Source organism: Nilaparvata lugens, chromosome 9 (assembly GCF_014356525.2).
Source record: "Nilaparvata lugens isolate BPH chromosome 9, ASM1435652v1, whole genome shotgun sequence".
Taxonomy (NCBI): Eukaryota; Metazoa; Arthropoda; class Insecta; order Hemiptera; family Delphacidae; genus Nilaparvata; species Nilaparvata lugens.
The window spans coordinates 15688354-15702649 of NC_052512.1; the positions used below are offsets into that span (position 1 = coordinate 15688354).

General features: G+C 33.9%; 1 protein-coding gene across 1 annotated transcript; it reads left to right on the forward strand.

Moving 5' to 3' along the window:
* Nucleotides 1-1696: 1696 nt before the first annotated feature.
* Nucleotides 1697-12756, forward strand: LOC111057104 (inter-alpha-trypsin inhibitor heavy chain H3; the record flags this gene model as incomplete). Its single annotated transcript, XM_039435546.1, is given in 5 exon segments — nt 1697-1863; nt 2706-2906; nt 4579-4753; nt 8732-8918; nt 12477-12756. Coding segments are annotated over 5 exon segments (995 nt in total), but the record flags the coding sequence as incomplete, so codon positions are not given.
* Between the last annotated feature and the right edge of the window lie 1540 nt (nt 12757-14296).

The window sequence follows — 14296 nt, forward strand, 5'->3', positions numbered from 1 at the left end:
CTATCAATAAAGGACCAAGAATTTCAAATAAAAAAAAAAATAAAATGTATGTATTATCGTTGAAATTATTTATTATTAAGAAATTATATTATATGTCAGGTCTTATTGTAACTAACTAGGTCATAGCATGACAGTATATATTGATAAAACGGCAGAAATTAATTATAACAGTCTCAAACCTAATAAAAATTGTATAAGAATATTAATTATTAATGGTTACTTCAACTGAACCACATGGTAATTAAATCTCTTGGCAAGCCTAAGCCAATCATAGTGCATAGAAATAGCACCAAAAAGGTGATCGTTTGAAAGCAACACATGTTAATCTACTATCAGACAACAAACCTGTTTATCATATACGCTAGCACATGTACATTGTATGAGAGGAACTATGTCTAGAAGATTAAGCAGTTTTAAGAATTACATAAATTGAATATTATTGTAATTAAAGGAATTATATCTACTGCTTGCACTGACGTCATGTCTACGTCACAATCGTTCTACCAATGGCAAATTTTTATGCAAATTATTACATCGAGATTCTCAGAAGAAAGGTCTAGCCAAGAAGCTTAGAGAAAAGACAGCACTTCCCTTTTGAAATCCTCACCGTTCAGATCTCTTTATAGTTACCAAGACTATTTGTAAAAATTTCTTGTTCGATTTTATATGTTCTATTTGTGAGCCGATATTTTAGGCCAATCTGTTTGTTATTTGTAAATTTTTTTCATCAATCGATAAATTTAAAAGTTTAAAGTAAATTATCCCTTAATTAATTCGGTGAAGGAGATATTTAATTAAAATTCCACACGTGCTGAAACCGAAGCCTGGATTGCTGCCGATCAAACGATTTTTGATCTAAAGAAGAAAACCACGACCGCCAAGGAAATTCACGTGAGTTATAAGTTTTAAAAGGGGCCCCAATCTACGCTTCGAAAATATTTCAGTGCAGAAAGATATAAATTTTCTTCGTTAAATTATGGCCACGCCGACAAGCGCTTTAGTATTAAGAGCCTAGAATTTATTCCTATTGAATTTATAAGAACTTGTAGTTGATTAGCTATCCTCCGCTGCCAGAACCACGACCCGAGCATTTTTAAAAAATATTTTATAATTCATTTTTGACAATTTCAAGTGATTAGTGAGAGTTATTTTATTATTCAATTTGGTTTTTATATAATCTAAATTATATATATATTTTCTGTTTTCAAATGTTTGAACAGAAAATTGAACCTGAATTCAAGTGTATGGAACATAACCTACTTTCTAAACTATTTATAGTGTATAAATCAAAATTCGGGAAAAAACAGTTTTGGGCTGTGCCTGTTAGTACTTCCCCAATCATTTTAAAGAATTGTGTTCGGTTTATCAAAAGTCAATAAATAAATAAATAAATAACGAGCAAAGCTTGGTGCCCCGATATTGAATTATAAAGCCGAATTCCTGCACTCTTCACCCCCCTCTCATACATACTAGTTCGATGAATGTCGTCTCTGAGGTTTTGTATTGTATGAGTGGAACAACTCTCCTGCATTGAACCTATCTTTAAAATACTAAAAATTATTGTACTTACCTATAAAATAGGTGGCAATTTCTTCAACAATAGTTGAAGATATTCTACGATGGGAAGAAAAAGTATTTAGAAGAAATTGTTTGTTTATTTTCAATATTATTACCTATTTATTGATTGAATTTTCAGAAAACAAATTGGCGAAAATCACCCGCAACCCGAACAATGCCAAAGAAGCTGAGATCAGCTGGTCGCCCGACTATGAACAGCAGAAAGAGATCTCCAAGGATGGATTGAAGGGACGTCTCATAATCGAGTACGATGTCGACAGAAAGAAACATCCGTCTCAGATCTTAGTAAGATACCAATAATTAACTCTGTCTTCCAATAAAGATGTTTATGATATCCTATATGGAATGGAGAACCTATAGCGAGGTCCACGCTATTCTGAGTAGTAGGATATTTTTATAGTTATTTCAACTCCCTTATTCTCAACCACATTTCTAAATCTATATTCAAAGTGTCCATGGGTTAAACAGATTACAGTATATCTATAGTTATTCTATAGTGAGGTATATCACTACCTCCGTAAACAAAGCCATAATGCATTCTGGTGACGTCAGCACAGGTAGGGCTCCTACACCAATAAAAATGTGTTGATTTCAGCTGGTCTATATCAGCTATAGTGAGATCCACGTTATAATGACAGTGGATTGAGATAGGAGAACAGCGTTGCCGATTCTCTGCCTTGATTAATTATCTTTCTACATTGTCAAAAACAGATTTGGCATCGTTGTGGAGCAAGAAAAGGATAGTACTACCTACTTTGTCGAATAATAGACAACGATAGCAACACCGAAGTTGATCAAATACTGTCATCATAACGTGGACCTTACTATAGTGTTTTTATTGGTGTAGGAGCCCTAACTGTGCTGACGTCACACGAAAGCACTATGGCTTTGAGTCTACGGAGGTGGTGGGTATATACGCTATGATGACAGTGGAGGAAGAAACGAGAACAGCATCGCTGATTCTCTGTCTTGTCATTGCCTTCTGTAGAGGATATCTGATTCCGGTAATATCTGATGTAATATTTACTGTTCATTCTTGTACAAAATAATCAATTACATTTTATTCGCCAAGAAAATATATTATTCAAATAAATTTTCATAATAGAGTTTTGTTAAATTATTTTCAGATAGAAGACGGCCATTTCGTCCATTTCTTTGCGCCAGCCGAGCTTCCTCCTCTGCGAAAACAGGTGGTGTTTGTACTGGACATCAGTGGATCCATGTTCGGAGAGAAAATCAAGCAGCTGAAGGATGCCATGCTCAAGATTCTGTCCGATCTCAACCCGCAGGATCACTTCAGTATTGTACTGTTCTCTGATAATGCCTATGTAAGTACCATTGAAAAACATGTATTTGTGATATTAGATCAGTAACAATAGGGAACAATTAAATATTACAGACGAGACGACCCAGGATCGTGTGAACTGGCAACTGCGTGTTAGGAGAGCCGACCCCAAATAATGGGAATAAGGCAGCAAGAAGAAGATAGTGAATTATTAAGGGCCGTTTGCACAGTCAAAGCTTAAACCGAATTTAATCAGCTGGAGGCTTGAACTCAAAATGAATTACATGATAACGAACGAGACTTGATATTATGGATTTAATTCAGTTTAAAGGTGCGTACAGATTTACGCGCTGCGAACATGAGCAATTCACTTTTAATCAGCTGATGCCAAGCTTTTTATATCTGTATCTTACCGTTTTTGTAAAAATACAGATATAGTAAGCTGATTAAAAGTGAATCGCTCATGTTTGCGGCGCGTATATCTGTACGCACCTTTAGATGAAATGTGTTATTTAGTTTAAACTGTCACTTTGCAAACGGCACTAATATTATAAAAATATAGTTGTTGAGTAACTGTGACTCAGGTCATCCTGGTATATCTGATACAATATTAATTGTTGATTATTGTTAATAGTGATCAGTTATATCAAATATATTCTAATCATAATTACCAAGGAAATATAATATATTTTCATTATTTTAATGATGAATTTTCATAATTGAGATAAAATATTCTGGTACCGGTAATTCATTACATTTCTTCAATGCATACAAACGATTTGGCAACGGTGTAGAGTAGAAAAATGACAGAACTAAGAGCTAAAGGATAGAGGATAGAGCTTTGCTTGATTTTAGAATTCTCATGTAGCCTTATACACTTGTATATCATAATATTGTACAATATACTTCGATGCTAAAATAGATAAATCAAGCTAAATTGTAATATGTGTCACTTCATATGCGACTGTTGGCCTCAGTAACTACTTTTTAGCACTATTTTTGTATTCAATTTTTATTTCACCATTTCAAACAGGTCTAGTACCTCGAGATGCAAATAGTCTATTGGCATTTCATCTTATTTTGTAATAGTATTTTCCCTTGTTGTAAAATTTGTATTGCTTTTATTATGTATTTCTAAGATGTTGTAGTTTTTTTATTTCTGCCAAACATTTCATTTCATTTCAACACGGACAAATCATCCAGGCAGGGAGAATTTATTCATGTAATTTATAACACTTTTATATTTTGTGAATATGTAATATTTTATGAATAAAACAATTTGAATTTGAATTTATGTAATATTTTTTGAATTTTATTATTATTTACTGTGCTAGCCCTCGATAAAATGCATATTCAGATAGTTCATATTAAAATTATTCTTGTTCATATTAAAATACTAAAATACAATAGTTAAACTTATATACTCGATATAGTATTTAAAAGACCAAGGTAGCAAACCAATGGTCATCAGTTACTAACTTTAACTCTAACTAACCTGAATGTCAATATAGATTTGTATCCTATTCAGTGGAAGTCTGGCATTCAGCGTAGTATATTTCATTTGATAACTCGTTTCCAAAATAATTATTCCACTGAACAATTATTTAAATTTTTACCTTTTTAATACTTGTTCTATCTACAGGTATGTTCTAAAGCTAAGACGGCACTAATAAAAAAGATGAATAATTTAATATAAATACTTGTTCCATTTACAGGTGTGGTCCAAAGCTAAGACTGCAGTAATGAAAAAGATTCTTGATGAAGGTTTCTACAATCTTGACAACGAAACTCTAGCCATCTTGGATGACCACAGAAACGAAATTCTCCAGGCCACTCCTGATAACGTCAAAACTGCAAAGGAGTTCGTCGAATTGATTAAGCCAACTACATGTGAGTTCAATTAGGGCAAATAATATCAAAATTACAGAACATGGCTGGTTCTATTAATATCAAATCATAATGACTTGTATTGACGAGTCCAGCAATAATTAATAACTTTGTTGTAGTTTAGACACTGTGTTACATTTGTAAATATTTTATGAAAAACACTTACTTTTCATGGCGAATTGAGTTATGCTCACTCCTGAGGAGGAGCCTCATCAGCCTTCATCAGCTCCTCCTAAGGAGTGAAATTCATAACTCAATTCGCCATGAAAAGTGAGTGTTTTTCATAAAATATTTACAAATGTAACACAGTGTCTAAACTACAACAAAGTTATTAAATAGTGTTTCGTCATGGGAAGCAACATCAATAATCAACAGCTAAGATGAGTCAACACTTTTATACCCATGCAAGTATGAACTTTTTGTTATAATTGACTCTCCTGTCAATGAACAGACTTTAGTTAGGTGCTCATAACTAATATTATTTATTTAATAACATAATATTATTTATATTATATCTAATGTTAAATCATCAAATACAACCATCTTCAGCCGAAGTTCACTCTGTGCAAACCTTAGTTTGCAGCATTGCTCTTATAGATGTTAGAGACTCAATTTTATAAGGCCCTAATCATAGAGTGCGCTAGAGTATTATTTATGTTGTTGGTGTGTACGCACCGTAGTTTTGTGTTAACGCGCCTTAGCTAGCGACGTAATAGCGAACAGGGTTTTTTATGCGTTGCCCTTTTGTTATGTGTGTATTTTGCAATTTGCGATGCGTTTATTAAAAGTATCAAACGAATTCAAGTGTTTTCTTTATTTAGTTGAGAATGAGTATAAATAGTGAGTACCCTAATATAGAGTACATCAGTGCTGCAGATTTCAAAGATTCTAGAGAGCATGTAAGCTAATAATATTGTGTGAGGGAAAGGACGGAAAAGAGAGCATATGCGTTTTCGAGATCCAGTGAAATACAAACATATATAAACATCTAAACATATAAACATAAAAACATAAGCTGCTCGTTTAATAGTATAGAATATCACTGGATGGTTATCTGGTTATTTCTATATTTTTATATTTGGTTTATAATGTTCAACGGATCTCGGAAACGGCCCTAACGATTTTCACGAAATTTGGAACATAGTAGGTTTATGATATAAAAATTCGATTGCACTAGGTCTCATCCTTGGGAAAACTCGCTGAACGACATTAAAAGGATAATTCATCCTTGGCTGAAACAGCTGAGACTTTCGTCGTCTGTGGATGGTAACAAGTGAGCGAGTGATTCTGTGGAAAATCAAAATATCGCATCCCCGAAATTCATAAGCTGACGTATAGCCACCTGTAAAATATAAACACGATCATTTTATAGAATTGTGTTTTGTTTATCAATAAATAAAAATAAGAGCTTGTTCACATGACAGCGATTTACGCTCGGTTTGCCAGCCTCGTACACATGACAGCGATTCATGAGCGGTTTGCGTTCGGTTATGATAAATAATTACTAGGTACAACATCTAAGTACTCAATCTTTATCACTATATTACTCTTAAACATATATTACTGCTCTGATCGAAACCGCTCGGTTGACTGAAGACATGTGTACGCTCTCATGCCTGCTCTAGTATATCGAGCCGCCCGGCAACCGACCGACAACTGAGCGGTTGGACTGGAAACTACAACCGCCGCGATTCGCCGGCGACTACTAAAACCGAGCGATGCATGTGTACGGCACCATGTGTTTCCCTATACTTGGCAACCGCTCGGTTGGTCAACCGCGCGACAACCGAGCGTAAATCGCTGTCATGTGAACAGGCTCCAACGAGTGGAGCTTGGTGCCCCGATATTCATTTATAACATTGCATTTATTATATTTATATAACAGTATTATCAATTCTACATTGTTTGAAGATGATCTGGCAACAGAGCGAAGCGAGAAAGAGATAGCGCTATCCGCTTTGTTGAATGATAGACATAAGGATAGCAATACCAAGGTTACTGACATTATAGGTAAGGAAAGTATTGCTTTCCGAAAAAACTTAAGGTACCCCAATTTCGAAATTTCTATACATTTCAAGGTCCCCTGAGTCCAAAAAAGTGGTGTTTGGGTAATGGTCTGTACGTGTGTGTGTGTGTGTGTGTCTACTTTATATCTCACCTCACAATCGAAGGAATGACTTGAAATTTGAAACTCAAGGTCCTTACAATATAAGGATCCGACACGAACAATTTCAATCAAATGCAATTCAAGATGGCGGCTAGAATGGCAAAAAAGTTGTCAGAAACAGGGTTTTTAGCGATTTTATCGAAAACGGCTCCAACGATATAGATCAAATTTATACCTAGAATAGTCATTGATAAGTTCTATAATTTGCCACAAGTCTCATATCTGTAAAAATTTCAGGAGCTTCGCCTCATCTATGCAAAGTTTGATTTTAGATTCCCAATTATCAGGCTTGAGATACAATTCAAACAAAAAATTCCAAGTGAAAAAGATTGAGCGTGAAAATCTCTTCAATTGATGATCAGTAACATTTTCACCCAAAATTGAAAATAAGCTCGAAATTCAAGAAAATGTGATTATTTAATTACAAACTGTTGGCAACTGTTGATTATATTAGACCATTCACTATGAAGAGATAGCGGACCTCGTGTGTCCCCAGCGTTATAGTCCTGTCACCAGCTGGCTTAATAGTAGACTTGAGATGCGCGTGAACAATAACGTCAGGTGATCAATTTCCATAACGGCAAGGAAAGTTGTGTGAGTGCGCCACACCAGATTTTTTTAAATAATAATAATTATCATCATCTTCAAGTCACATGAAGAAAATAACACTCCAACACAACAACATGTATCGGCCTATAGCGACGTAATAGCGAACAGGGTTTTTTATGCGTTGCCCTTTTGTTATGTGTGTATTTTGCAATTTGCGATGCGTTTATTAAAAGTATCAAACGAATTCAAGTGTTTTCTTTATTTAGTTGAGAATGAGTATAAATAGTGAGTACCCTAATATAGAGTACATCAGTGCTGCAGATTTCAAAGATTCTAGAGAGCATGTAAGCTAATAATATTGTGTGAGGGAAAGGACGGAAAAGAGAGCATATGCCTTTTTGATGGAATCAGCATAAAAACGGCAAAAGTGTACTCCTATTATTGAAATAGAATTGACCATAAAGCCCCGTGCTGCAAATTGAGTTTTGCACAGACTGCAGTTACCTGAGACTCATATTTCTATTATATTTATGTGTTTTCATTCTATATTTTGTAAATTTGAAGTTTGTTTCATGTTTTTACGGAAGTTTTATTATCAATTTAATATATATAAATCAGTATATTAATATATATTATATAAAATTAATATAAATATAAACAGGATACACACTTAAAAACTTACATTTAAACGAGAATTTTCGGGGGATGGGCCCTGGGATTTGTCAATCAACCAGGAAGTGAAGTGGTGCAGATTTGAACATTCAAATGATTGAGAATGTTCAAATCTGCACCACTTCACTTCCTGGTTGACTCCTCACTTCACTTGACTTCCTCTGTCACTTGATAGAGGGGGCCCAGCCCCCGAAAATTCTCGTTTAAATGTAAGTTTTTAATTGTTTTTAATCTATCCGTGTCGTGTGTATCCTGTTTATATTTATATTATAAAACTTTAAAGTGTTTTCTGTTGAGTGCTACAAATTTATATAAAATTAATACCTATTTATCAAATTTTTAATTATTTGTTTTATTATGATTTATAGTTTTATATTGATAATTTGGTGTAGAAATTGAAATGGACATAACCTACATACTATTTGGACGATTTGATACAAAATTGGGAAATAGAAGAAGTTTTGGGCAATAGTCTGTTTTTCTTGTTCGACTATTGTATTGTTTGCTCTATCCAATAAATAAATATTTGATATACTGTATTATCAAACAAAATTTTATTCAGCTAAAGTTCACTTTTTGTTTATTCTTCACAGCAACCAACATAATTGATGGCCTGAGAAAGGGATTGAAGCTGGTGAAAGAAGGAAAGGAAACACTGGATACCACCAAAGAGCCATCCCAGCCTATCATGTTCTTCTTGACTGATGGAGAACCCAATGTCGACTTGACAGATCCCGTGGAGATTGTCAATGAAACCAGCACACTCAATGAACAACTCAAGTGAGTAATCATTCATTTATTTACAATAATTGATTACAAAATTCGGGATTGATTGATTAATCTCTTCATTATTCTTCACATCCTAAATATAAATATACTAAACAAAAGTATCAGGTTCTTTACCAAGAGCTAAAGGTCATATTGTGATGGATACCTACCTATATCGAATGAAAATAGGTAATTGAAATTGTCACAATCACTACAATAATTACTTATAACTAGCATGTAACCCGTGCTCTGCAAGGGTCTATTTCAAAACTTGACCTACCGTAATGAAATCTTGAAGAATTGAAAATATACCTATAACCATCCCCGTTTAATTAAGAATCTATATGAAACATTTGAAGTTAATCAGACCAGTAGTTCAGATGTGATGATGCGTGAAACATATTTTTTTTAATCCCGTACTTGTATAAGCCAGTTCTTTTTTTTATTATAGTATAGATGATTAATTACAAAATTCGGGATTGATTGATTAATCTCTTCATTATCCTTCACATCCTAAATATAAATATACTAAACAAAAGTATCAGGTTCTTTACCAAGAGCTAAAGGTCATATTGTGATGGATACCTACCTATATCGAATGAAAATAGGTAATTGAAATTGTCACAATCACTACAATAATTACTTATAACTAGCAGGTAAGGCGTATTGCTGCAATGTTTTCCATAGCTCACTTCTCACTATGCTATCGAAGGCTTGCTTGAAGTCAATAAATAAAATATGTAAATCCAGGTCATGCTCATAAAACTTTTCTGCGATTTGCCGGATTGTAAAGATTTGATCTGCTGTTGCCCTTTCTGGCCGGAATCCGCATTGATATTCTCCAAGCACTTGTTCTGTGTAGGCCTTAATTCTATTGTTAAGAATACTTGATAAGACTTTATAAGCCACACTGAGAAGAGTTATTCCACGATAGTTATTACAGTCCAGTTTATCGCCTTTTTTATAAATGGACATATTATACCTATGTTCCAATCTTGAGGCATAGTTTCATCTCTCCATATCATACTTATCAGCTCATGTATTCTCTTGACTGTGTCATCACCACCATACTTTATCATTTCTGCTGATATATTATCTTGGCCACCTGCCTTTCCATTCTTTAGGTGCTTTACAGCCATTTCTGTTTCCTCTAATGTTGGCCCTGCAACAAACTCCGCTTCAATACTAAGTGGCTCCCCTGTTCCTTCATGTACATTCTCCTCATTGATATCTGTTACTGTTAACAGTTCTCTGAAATGCTCTGCCCATCTCTCCATGATATTATCCTCTCCATTCAAAACTCTCCCTCTTTTGTCTTTGCAGGTAGTATTTCATTAGCAATGGTATTGCTATCCTTGTCTATCATTCAACTAAGCGGATAGCGCTATCTCTTTCTCGCTTCGCTCTGTTGCCAGATCATCTTCAAACTTTGCTCTGTTGCCTGATCGTCTTTTAACAATGTAGGATTGATGATAATTAATCAACAAAATAATGCATCTTGATTCTGGAAATTCATTATGAAATTATTGAAAAATATCATTTCTTGCTTAACAAGATATAATCGATTATTTTAAACGTGAATGAACAATAATTGAATATCGGGGCACCTCACTTCGCTCGTTATTTATTTATTGACTTTTGATAAACCGAACACAATTCTTTGAAATTATTGGGGTAGTACTAACAGGCACAGCACAAAACTGTTTTTCCCGAATTTTGATTTCTACACTATAAATAGTCCAGAAAGTAGGTTATGTTCCATACACTTGTATTCAGGTTTGATTTTCTGTTCAAACATTTGAAAACAAAAAAATTATAATTAAGATTATATACAAACCAAATTGAATAACAAAATAACACTCACTAATCACTTGAAATTGTCAAATAATGATCAACTTTCAAAATTATGATATACTCTAATTTAGGAGGATTATCATGTCATGTCAACAAATCAGATTATGCTGATCAATCATTTTTATTTTTTGGAAATTATTGTACTGATTTGTTAAGTTCATTTACTTTTGTTTGTAAATTGTCAGTGTTATGAATAAATTTCAATTTCAATTTCAAATCGATTAAAAATTTTCCAGCTAGATAAAATTTATCGCTGATTGATTATGATTACACAGCTGAAAATAATTATTCTGTCTTTCTCCCACACAGGCACACGCAACTTCTGTTATCGAGAGACGACGAAATTATCATCTGTTTTCCAAGGATGAATTATCCTTCTAATGTCGTTCAGCGAGGTTTCCCAAGGATGAGACCTAGTTCAATCGAATCTTTATATCATAAACCTACTATGTTCCAAATTTCGTGAAAATCGTTAGAGCAGTTTTTTGAGATGCGTGAAACATATTTTTTTTAATCCCGTACTTGTATAAGCCAGTTCTTTTCTTTATTATAGTATAGATGATTAATTACAAAATTCGGGATTGATTGATGTATAGCTTCATTATGCTTCACATTTTAAATATAAATATACTAAACAAAAGTAAGGCTCTTTACCAAGAGCTGAAGGTCATATTGTGGTGGATACCTATATTGAATGGAAATAGGTACTTGAAATTGTCACTATTACTACAACAATGATTATTATTCAACGAAAATCCAAATTAAATGCTGTAAATCACTCCGAAGACAGATATTTGAATATCAAAGATTATTTATCTTCTTCTATATAATAAGAGAGAGTAGGGTTGTGTTTGTTCGCATCAAAACATGTCAACTTGTGGATTGCATACCGGGAATGATTTAGATCTTCAAATTTTGCACATAGATTCTAAAAATATCAATCTCGTGCACCTCGGAGCCCGAATTTCAATTTTCCTTCTAGATTTTTTAGAATTGATGTCGAAATTTAATTCATGGGACATGAATACATACCATAATATGTTCTAGACCATAAATCTAGAAGATTGATCTAGTGAGACTACCTCTTCGAAACAGATGGTTAAAATTTGTAATTAGATTAATAGCCAGTCCAATTTTGCCAGGTTGGCATTAAGTTGAGGAAGGTTGCTAAACAAGAGTTATGTCACTTTATTTTGTTAGTACCAAGTTGAGGAACATAAATTTATACTATAATAAAGGAAAGATCTGGTTTATACACTTAGGGAAATTATGTTTGACGCATCATCACGTCTAAATTACTGGACTGAAATCAACTTTCAATTTCGCATATAGTTTCTTGATTAACTGAGGAAGGTTCTATGTCTACTTCAAACTCTTCAACATAGGCCTACCACTCAGTCAAATTTCAGTTTGTCAAGTTTTTAATTAGACCCTTGCGGAGCACGGGCTACCTGCTAGTATAATAATAAAACAAGGAACACATTTTTGTTTTGCATGATTGTCAACCATTAGTAAATTATAGTGGTGACAATTTTATTTATTTATTTACAACAATATGGGATATATCTCATTACTTAGATAAAAGTTTGAAGTAAGCTTGAACGAGACTCCCCACCAACAAAACGCCATACAAATTTAATTCAAGTGTACGGTAGTAGGCCTATTCAAATAAACTATTTTTATTGCAATTATATTTTTCCTTATTTTTCTAATCAGGACACCAATCTACTCTTTGGCATTTGGTCAGGGGGCTGACATAACTTTCCTGAAGAAATTGTCAAAGGCTAACCACGGATTCGCAAGGAATATCTACGAGGGGTCAGATGCAACTCTACAGCTCAACAATTTTTACAAAGAAATCTCCTCTCCTCTTCTGGCCAACGTCACATTCATCTATCCTCCTGGTGAAGTAAGTTTCATTAAAATTAGGCTAACAATAATTCAGCTTTATCAATCAACTATAGTGAGGTCCACGTTATAATGGCAGTGGAGAAAGATAGGAGAAAAACGTTGCCGATCGTCTGTCTTGTCAATGCCATCTATAGACGGTACGATAGCTGATACAGGTCTATTGATGTAATATTAGAATATTCCCTAAAGTCTATTTAAATTAAAAATGAATGACTTGTGAAAGGAATTGAGAGGTCTATTCAGTTTATAATTAAAACTTTGGATGAACAATTTTTTCTAGAATTCGATTACCTGTTGACTAGATTGTTTGTATTTCTGAATCTGAGTCAACAATAAATACGAAGATGATAGACAATGATATCAACATAAAGAGAATGCAAAACTGTCGACTTGAATCTTAGACTTCACTTCGCTCGGTCAATTAAACGAAAATCCAAATTAAATGCTGTTATCCACCCCGAAGACTTCTGCTACTGCAAATATTGACAACAGGTAACAGCTAGATGGAATTTCGATGAGCGCTACTATTCTAAAATGATTTGTCTAGCTGTTTACCCTGTAGTCAATATTTGCAGTACCAGAAGTCTTCGGGGTGAATTACGGCATTTAATTTGGATTCTCGTTTAATAATAATAATTTATTCGTTAGCATTCTAATAATTGCAATATATCAGTAATTTCCATCTGTAAACCAAATTCAACTCAACGTTCTAGCGTTAAAAATAAATACGAATAGCAATAAAATAACATGATGAATAATTTATACAGACAGAGACAGAAGAGCTTACAATAATATTGAGCAATGAAATATACGAATATTGAGGTATTACTCAATGTCTTGAAACGGTGAGGTTTGGACCTCTAGAAGTCCATTCTCAGAGAGGGTATCTCAGAGATTACATTAGATCAGAGTTTTAGATTGGAATTCTTCATTTATGTGTGTTACAATATTTACTGACTTATACACCAATTTACATCTTATTGTATTGCTAATTACTCAACGAATTTTACAAAGAATAAAAAATTAATCGATGAGAATAAAATTGAATACAATTAGAATAACGAAAGTATAATATTGTGATGTAACTTCATAAATCGGCGGTGTTTCAACAAATAATTGTCGATTCTCTGAAAAGGATACAGAATAATATCCTTTCCATCAACACACAATCGGGAGAGGGAGAGAGCGAGTGAGAAAGAGAGTGTGATTGCCTTTATTAAGTGCGGATATAGGACTCTAGGTCCTCTCTGCCACACAACCCTTCAAGGGAGTGTGAGAGAGAGAAGCGTGAGGGAGAGAAGCGTGAGAGAGTGTGAGTGGGTTGAGAAAAAAAACTGATGAGAGGCCGAGATATATTATTTGTTACTGATATACTGATCCTCTTCTGACAAACGAGACAGTTTCGACAGGTCATTTTTCGCCCACAAAATAAGAGATCAAGGGTATCTTCTTCTCGATCAAAATTCTGATCTTCCCGGCACTCCGACAAAATCCTCTCCAGTTTTTTTTCGTTCCTTATATCTACTTCCTTTGCTCACCTATATATTATTAGTTATTGCATCACTATTCGCTGTGAGAACTTCAGAACAGTGGGGCCAACGATTCTTGTTTTCTATTGGCTGATG